Below are 9,835 nucleotides of genomic sequence, written 5' to 3' on the forward strand. Positions count from 1 at the left end.
CAATCCACTTCAGTTTATTTACCATTGACAGATCACTGTGTTCCCATGTTCTACTGTCAATTCCTTCAGCACAATATTTAAATAAAACTGTTTTAATACAAGACAGCAGCACCTCATAAACTAAACCAGTAACACATTCCGTGTATACAAATTTTAATCATTTTTTTTTCAAGACAAATTTCAGTATTTGCATTTGTAGTTTCAATATTATTTTTTTCTTAATATCTTTGCTTTATGTTTTTTTTTCTTTCATGAAGTTATTTTATATCTGATTTGTTACCCTTTTTTGTTATGTGTTAATAAATAAATGTTATCAGTATCTACTGCATAATTACTCGCAGTTTTACATTTGTCTGGTGAATGACCTCGTCTCATGACACACACATGACCTAGTCACGTGGGTACGCTGGGTCAGCTGACTAGGCAAATACGGGAGCAACACATGACAGAATATCGTCACGTATTTTCTAAATCATGACCAAACTGTCCGTTCCAGCACTTACAATCGGCGTATTTTTCTACATATTTATACTTGAGGTGGGTACGCCTTCTACTGGCATGCCGTATGCGTTCACCATTGCAATATATCCACGAACAGACAGGAATTCATTCTGTAACTGTCATCATATTGAACAATTATATGTTTATTGTGTATACATGTATATTTATTCGATACTTGTAGATGATTTGAGACAAATAGAAACAAGTTCGCATACCGCGTCATTTATTAAGCCGCTTAATTGACATTCCTCTTTTTTAGGTCAGCTGCCAGACATGTGACCCCGGTCGGTAGGTGTGCTCGTTTACGATACCCTTTTTTAATCCTTTGATAAGATTTCGATCTAACGTCTTGCTTGATCAGAGCAGGGAGCTCCCTGATCAGAGTTAATATAATACCAGCTGTTTTGATTAACGTTCAATTTGTAGTTCACGTACTGACGTTAGTACGCGTGTATTCAGGAGTGGATCAAAGGTCGTTTGTTTAGCCAAAGACATTTTCTATTGTCTTTGGTTTAGCGTACAGTATACACTAGCTACGACATCCATTGACCACAGACCTTCTAACAGTTAGAGGGTCTATGATAAAACGAACAAACCCAATTAAACTAGTTATCGGTTCATGTATATATTCAAAAGATTTTAAGAACTATGTTTGGCAAATATGTCAAACAATGAATGAATGGACGAACGAACAAACCCAAGTGTTTGTAATAATTATATAGTCTCGACTAGACCCAGGTGGAAGAGTTTCATTCATATCGGGACTTAACAAAAGAGCTGCCACCCGCACATGTTTGGATTTGCTAAAATTCTCGGAGTCTATGTCACCATCACTGTAAATGTAATGTTGCATGAAATATAAATATAACTCTATTTACGCTATGACAATTTCGTGTCACGTTTGTGTGCGGACGTTTGGCGTATTGTTCATGCAGAAGTTAATTTTCGATGAGGTCAAATATTCACGGAATGTAGAATGAACATTCATGATTTCAAAGGAATGATATTTTTAATATTTTTGACATTGTTTATTTGGCGAATGCTCACCGAACATTGTTATTTAAAATATTGCAGCCCAAAACGGGCCCATGCTTGTTATGACGCTGTGTGTGTGCGGGAGAGGGGGGGGGGGCTCATTTTGTTAAGGCTTGTCAATTGTTCAGTATATTATTCATCAGTATATACATATACAAACTACATATATTAAATGAAATGTACATGTGTGAAGTTGAACTAATTATAAACTAATTGGGAAACTGGTGGCATTCTATGCCTGATTTGTACTCTAATGTTATATAACATATGCGATAACGAAATGCCTTTTCTTTCAATGGTTTGGAAAGTACAAACGATCGGTATATCTTTTGATAATGCTGTTGAGTTGAATTTATTTCAATAAGAAATTCTTTAAAAAATGTACACATTGCAAAAGGCAAAATAAACAATTGGATTTCATCAAACTAGTTCTCAAATAGCCTTGGCCTAAAACGTATTGGAAACTAAAATCTTTCTCGGGTCAAATAGTACTCTCTAACTCCTTGCTTGTGACAATAAATCTCACTATCGCTTGCAGAATTTCATTGTCACCACTTCACAGTGAATTGAGTGTGACTAAACAATGGTATGTCTGTTTGCGAGTGTGGTTGGCACAAAGTACCTTGTGCTTGTGTATGTACATGTATATACACCATTTGAACCAAATCGATTGAATTATCATACCTTCCCATCATATGTTATTGCGTTATTAATTAGTATATCATTATGCTTGTCAAAATCTGTCATGCTACGTGTTATTCAGATGTACATTTATTAGTCTATAATTATTGCGTGTCCCCTTTTAACTCTGTTCAGGCTATGTAAACGTATGGATGCATTTGCGAGTCGTTCATTGGATTCGACGGGAAATAACAGAAATAAATGCAATGATATATCATCGATGAAGTTCCAGACTGTACACATGCATAAATTACAAATATACATACTAAGTGTACGATGAATCTGTTATGACCATACATGAATAGAAAATCATTGCAACTGCAATTTTTGTGTTAAATTGTTATATTACTGCATGTAGTCGTCGCTATTGGGCACACCAACGATTAAAAGTGAAATGTTACCAAATTTTTGATGATTTGAAGGTATTGAAGGAGATGCCGGTGGTAAATTAGTAAGTAAGTGGCATCCAGAGCGAAACTCATACATGTACTTGGGATTCCATTAGAAAAGCGGATTGTGGGAAAATGAATGTTTATCAACACAAATGTAGCGCATGAGTGGCGCGGCGCAACAACCACTGTCCTCTAACTGGGAAGACTATATCAAAACTGAGTTGGTAAATGTATCATTATGGATGTAACACTGTGACGTCTATTGAATTATTATACTAACATTATAAACTGTTACCTGCCGTGCAATGTGTTATTATACATATGTTTCATTTCAGATGTGAAAAAGATCAATATTGCTGTGGTGATAATGAATGTTGTTACAACTGTACAGTTACACCGTATGTACTATTGTTTTAATATATTATGTGCATGTTGTATTTTATTTCCAATCGTGTGCTTAGTTAATAACGCTCATGCTGTGGCACTGTTGATGTAGTTCATAGAACTATTTATTTATATATCGTTTACAGCGGCGGATCCAGGGGCGCATCCAGGTGCAATTTCAACAGATCTATTGCAGTTGCGTGATTGATGCAAATATCGCGGTGTCCAGAATTGTCATAACTTTTATACCTCGTTATTTTATATGTTACCAATATTGACGCATTCATCTGTCACAAAGCTGTATCACACTAAAATCATTTGTGGGTTACCATTACACACAAATGATGCAATATTTTAGTCCCTGCTTGGACGTAGTCCGAAAACGGGGACTTATGTTTTGACCTCTGTGCATTCGTGTGTCTGTGCTTCCGTGCGTGCATCTGGTCCTGTAAAAATGCCTGGACCAATCACAATCAAACTTCAAACATAGATCTTACATAACATTATACATATGCACATCAATTTGTTTCACGATCTGATTCAAGATGGCCAAATGGCAGCCATTTTTGTACTGAAAAATCATCAAAATTAAGCATTTCTCTGCTGTTTTTTCTCGGATGAGATTCAAAATGGCCAACTGGCGTCCATTTTGTTTTAATGAATGTGGTTCTAGTGCCATATCTCTGACATGCTTTGACTGATTATGTTCAAATTTTAAATATTCATTATACATCATGTTATAGATATATATGTGAATCAAAATGGCTGATTTAATTTTAATTAATGCTGTTCCAGAGTAATATCTCTCAATGTGGACAAGTACTAGTTTGACGATCAGATACAAATGTCAATCATTTTAATGTTAAATAATCATCATAATCATATTTCTGACATGCTTATATTCCAGCTATATTACTATAAACAAGTCATTGTTAATGACAGTCCCCGTCCAAAATTTGTTGGTTTGACATATCAATTTGATGCTGATGAAGTCATTGAGATTAGATTGAAACCATTAATAGGAGATGGATTTGTAAAAAGATATTATTTAGTGCTTTTACATGAGAATTGGACATTGGGCAGTCATACTGAATCAAATTATAAAAATAATGTTCATGTTGATGTATCTATTGGTATACTGTCTTTGTACAAAATTTAAACAGAAATGTTCATTGCATTTATGGGAAAGTAGGCATGGGTATTATGAAAAACAAAATGACAACCAGTCAGCCATATTAGTTTGAATCACAGAAAAAATATGACATGCAACTATAACCCAATATGTATGATCATCATACCAACTTTGATCCAAATTGGCGTCCGTCAGCCATATTTAATCGAATCACAAAAATAATAATGGTGTAGTTGTATCTCTTGGTATACTATCTTTGTACAAAATTTAAACAGAAACGTTCATGGCATTCAAGAGAAAGTAGCATGGGTACCATGAAAACAAGATGGCCACCAGTTAGCCATATTTGTTCAAATCACGAAAAAAAAATGACGTGCACCTACAACCCAATATGTATGATCATCAATACCAACTTTGATCCAAATCAGCCCAGTCATCTCTGAGAAACAGCTGCGGACACGTTTAGGTATCAGAAATAGCAAATTTTACATCCAAAATGGCCGCCAGTCATATGCAAGATCTGTCAATGGGTGTCCGAGATATAGCTCCAGACGTATGTACAGATGGACGGATGGACCCAAATTAATAGTCTGAACGGGGACTAACAAAACTATACATCTTAAATTCAATAACTAACGGGGACTGTGTCATCCATGGCTTGTTTTATGTTTCATTTGGCTACAGATTTATAAGGTTTTATATTTCCAACAGAGTAACTATTACCGGTATTGACATACAGTGAAAGAAAACTTGTGTCAGTATTGACTAAACTAATTGTAATTCACCTTCAGCATGTGAATTTCACTTTCTTTGTTTTTACCTGAACAATAGGTTTCAACTTCTCCAAACCACCACACCCAGTTGAGTACAAATCCATACACATCCACAGTGCGACAGCAATTTGAGATCCCACCCAAAGTATGGCGCTTACATTCCTGGACGACCATCACAACAAGATGTTATAATTTGTGTTTCCTGTAGGGGCAAAGGTCACACTGTCGAAAACTGTTGCAATTTATGGGTTATGATGCAAGAGACTGTGCCTAGGTTCTCTACCATGTCAGTGCGGGTTCCGTCTATCAGGGTTGTTATAGGTAGATAGCTCGTCAGGTTAATGTACGGGAAGTGGTTGCATCAGGGAATGGGCAACTCATAAGACAGTTGGTTTACTAGAGACAAGTTATCTCACAGCGTATGTCAATAATAGTTAATCCGTTGTTGGAAATATAAAACCTTATGAATCTGTAGCCAAATGAAACATAAAAATATCGCATCATTTGTGTGTCATGGTGACCCACAAATGATTTTTGTGAGATGCAGCTTTGTGATACATGAATACGCCATGTGCTCTATGCTACCACATGGATTACATGTGCCACATGTATGAAAGAATTGATCAATGCAACATGCCATGCCTCTATGTTGCATATACATCACATATTAGTTAGTATTTAATTACTTTTTATTGTGACAATAGAGTATATTCAGTGACGAATACTAATTAAGAATACAAACCGGTGAAGGGTATAGGAATACAATTCTCACGATGTTCATGTTAAATATAAGCCCAAGCCAGTGTTAGAAGATCATCAGCCTTACAATTACATACAATTCAGATAGCATCCTGAATTGTCAAATAATTTATCTTATTGTTTGTTTCATTACATGTCTCTGTTCCAGATGTGACAGTTCGGAGTATTGCTGCGGGAACAATCAATGCTGCAGTAAAGAATGGCAAGACAAAACATGGCCTTGGTAAATATAGTCATACACTATGACTCAAAGATACACTACATCAACTGTGGATAGAGTTGTTGGTAGTGTGCTTATTAGATCAGTAACATGTTTTATTAACAATTCCACATCTTGTCTATATTCGTTTCTAGGATCATAATAGTCATTGGGGCTATTATACTTTTCTTTGTGTTGGCTGCAATTATATACTACTGTTCTGTACGACGAAAACGTAGCCGTGGTTATCAACAAATTTATCAAACAGATCCAAAATCTGGTGCTGGTGCTGATGATGAGCCCAGTGAACAAACACCACTACTAGCTGGAGGTGGAGCTTCCCCAGAAATCACTACCAGTGATCAAAAACCGGTATCTACATCAGGCAATGAGGAAACACCACAAGATGAAGATGAACCAACACCTGATGTGCTGGTCAGCATTGTGGATGAAAAGGCACAGTATGAAGCGTCATCAGAATCTACACCTGCTGGGGATCAGGAAAAAAACACTGGCAAGGTCGTTGATACTAAAGCTGATGTTGACCCACTAGAGGATGAAAAGAGCAAAGATGAAGACATTTTACAGATGGATGATGTTCCAATGGTGAATGAACCAGCAACATCTGAAGTTGAGACACCTGACCAACAGAGTGATTTGCTAAGAAGTGAAGGAGAAGGTGGTGAGGCAGCCAGTCAAGAACATCCAGAGACATTAGTGGAGCCAAAAGAACCACAGCCCGAAGAGAAACAAACTGGTTTGGAAGGCCATTTTGAAGAAAAGCAGACTTCACCAGAAACTGAAGCTGAAGAACACGATGTCGAGCCAGATGCCCAAGAAAAAGAGCAATTGCCAGAGGATGTTCGTGACCAACCAGAACGAAAGGACGAATCACCATAAACCTCGCTGGGTGTAGGTGAAACTTGATAACATTAGTAGCAATGCAAAATGAATGAATGATTGTTGTTGGCATATCATCTATGTGATTAACATTATTATGCAGACAACTAGACTACCGTTGTACATTTTGTGCCTAAAACATGTATCGATATATTAGGTAGGTACTGCAGTGAGTTATAAATGTTTTTAGAAAATACAAGATGAGCAGTTACTAGATGAAAAAAGCAACTCGATGTATTACCAGGAGATGTTGCAAACTCGTATTTACTGGCACAATTTGATGAGATACCCGAATGTTCCTATTTACACAAACAAGAAAGAAATTAAGAGCATTTTTTATTGTACATGTTCATACAAGCAAAGCGTCCCAGAAGAAAACAACTTTTACATGTTACAATTCCCGTTTGATAGTTAAAGGGGAACTGCTCAATTCCATGGATTGCACCAAAGAATCATGGGACACTATTGTTTATGTTGTTTACAATGTTAATCTATCTTTTGTTATCCATTGTTATTTTAATCCAGAAAGTAAATTTGTTGAGATTAGGCTTAACTGGAGGGTTAAGTTTGAAATTTATTTAGATGAATGGTGGTTTCTTGGGATTTGAAAGCACTATGCAACTATGATCTCTAGTATATACAATTTCCTCTGTGCCGTTGCCCTCTCATCACTGTTGATGTGCTACCACATTGTAGCAAAAGGCGTATATATCGTAACTGAATAGATATCTTGGTTTTGTGTATTTATATAGAATTTGCAATCAGTAGTGTATGCTGAACATGTGAATTGCATCAAATGCATTACATTTAACCAATCAAAGTGATTTATTTAAAATTTGGGTGCTTATCTATGAAAATTATAGCTGTAGCGAAATTTGCACCACAGAATTCAATTATGCAGAGCACCGTGGAACATAATTCTTCATCCTGGCAGTATTTTAAGTATTTAACTATGCAATATTTTTATATTATCTTATAACTGAAATAAAGGAATGTTTTCATACATGTTGAGTTCATGTGGAGTCATTCCCATCTGTTTTTATGTGAAACTCTTGATATTGTGTCAATAAGTCATTCAAATTGACATGATTCAATAAATTTGAAATCAATACGAACGTGCTACAATGTAAACACAATTTGTATGCTTTTTGTTACTGTTGACAATGTGGCAGTCTTATTCAACACTAATTTAAACAGATTGGTGTCGCCTGTCTACTTGTATGTTAGTGATCTTTATAAAACTACAAATTCGTGGTGGTGGTTGTCAACTTGAAGGTGGAGCGTAAAAAGTTTGACACAGTCGAAAGGAAAATATCCCATATGTTTGTTGTAGCGCATCAGTGGGCAATACCACAGTTGAAGTACATTTATGTATGTGTGTAATCAATGCCCCTCGAATAGTGATTTATTGATTTTGCTATATCATGATGCAATACCAATTTATTAATCAAAGTATTTTCTAATAATGTGGTATGCGTCTTTCCTTGAACAATTCAGCTGAAAGATCAGGAAAATTATTGCGTACTTGCCAACATGCATCTTAAAGGACTATGGTCAGGACAGTGGACAAGCAATTATCTCCAAATGTTATTTGCCCACTTCTACTACAGAGGTTGTGGTTCGAATGAACGGGAGGGCAACAAAACGTTGACTTTCACACCTACTGTTGTTCACATTTTTAGTAGCTGTGATAATAGAATCACCTGAGCCATGGCAAGAACTGAGGAGGATCCTGGGTAATGAAATGAAATTCGGTAACCAATGTGGAAAACAGTACGAAAAACGTCAAAACTAGACATTCCTACTGTGAAAAATAATAAATTAATGTATTGACTAGTTACTGAATTATTTAATTTATTTGGCTAGCCTCGGTACTAATCTTGGTATGAAACGACTGGTGATTCTATATACTAAGTTTATTATTTTACGAGAAAGTATCCCCCACAGCATGTGCGTCATACAACACGTGAAACATTTACGAGTTCTTGAAAGTCAGGATTTTAGCATATTATACTCATTCAATCATTTTTAGCTTCGCCGTCGAGCGGAGCTTATCATACGAGTGATTGTCAGTGTCAATGTTTTAGTTTTTCAACTTATTGAAAACTACAAGCCTGAAAAACCACAAGTTCAACTGCTTTGATATTACATATATAGGTACTACATATGGACCTCCCTCAGATTTGTACATTTTGTAATATCTTTAATTATCTAATTTTGGTGAATATTTTGGTAATTTTTGGTAAAAAGTGATATTTTTATTTGAGAGTGCGCGCAAAGTCGCGTTACCAGTCTTCCAATGTTTCCCTGTCAAGATTCACATAGACAAAGACTATCAGAACCTCAGGTAGCATGTTTCAGTTTAAATCATGTTGCGTCACCCTTCAATGGCCACACTTTCCATATAACAAGGTTTAATGAGAGCGTCCAGGTGGGTGCTCATCCATACAATATGTGTATTGTTACATTGTTTGGGTCCTTTCTAGCATCAATTGGGTACAACAATGCATGTTATGTATTTAAAAATATCATTTTGATTATATAATGACTCACTATCCCAAAATATAGTGCATCATAAAGTATATGTAGGGCATGCTAAAATACTGTACTACATGTATGCTCTTTTTAAGGTAGAAGCCAAGTCATAATTTTTGACAAAATTGGTCATAAATCACATGACAATGTTCATTAGTTTATTATGTACAATCATGAAGCTAATGTCCCATGGTACAATGAAATGGCATTATTTTGTGTGTTACAGTTAAGCTTTGAGAAACGTGTCCTAATATTTATTGAAAATTGCTATTTTTAGAACAATTCCATAGAACAGTGTTAAAGAAAAATTGCATTTTTTGACACTTTAAAACCCAAATTTTTTAAATAATTCAGAACAAAAAGTACTCCATCATTAATAATATATGATTTTTTCAGCCTATGTCACCAGGCTAAATTTTGAGATATTGAAGTACATTTTATTGCAAAATGAATAAATTCTGGGTATTTTAATTTATGAGTAGGCTTCTACCTTAAGACACAAATGCATAACTCTGAAAAATAAATTATCAGCGCTCAGATAATT

General features: G+C 35.5%; 1 protein-coding gene across 1 annotated transcript; it reads left to right on the forward strand.

The window, feature by feature from the left end:
• The first annotated feature begins 379 nt into the window (after nt 1–379).
• On the forward strand, nt 380–7,759 carry LOC100368161 (uncharacterized). Its single transcript, XM_002742159.4, has 5 exons — nt 380–537; nt 761–789; nt 2,945–3,007; nt 5,806–5,880; nt 6,012–7,759. Exons 1-5 carry the CDS (start codon nt 475–477, stop codon nt 6,754–6,756), a joined length of 975 nt encoding a protein of 324 aa, XP_002742205.2. The 5' UTR covers nt 380–474; the 3' UTR covers nt 6,757–7,759.
• The last annotated feature ends 2,076 nt before the right edge of the window (nt 7,760–9,835 follow it).

The sequence above is a fragment of the Saccoglossus kowalevskii genome, chromosome 7 (genome assembly GCF_978046115.1).
Source record: "Saccoglossus kowalevskii chromosome 7, keSacKowa6.1, whole genome shotgun sequence".
NCBI lineage: Eukaryota > Metazoa > Hemichordata > Enteropneusta > Harrimaniidae > Saccoglossus > Saccoglossus kowalevskii.

Coding starts and splice junctions, on each gene's coding strand:
- LOC100368161 (XM_002742159.4), top strand. CDS start 475: ATGACCAAACTGTCCGTTCCAGCACTTACAATCGGCGTATTTTTCTAC. Junction 538..760: donor TCTACATATTTATACTTGAG/GTGGGTACGCCT, acceptor CCTCTTTTTTAG/GTCAGCTGCCAGACATGTGA. Junction 790..2,944: donor CAGACATGTGACCCCGGTCG/GTAGGTGTGCTC, acceptor GTTTCATTTCAG/ATGTGAAAAAGATCAATATT.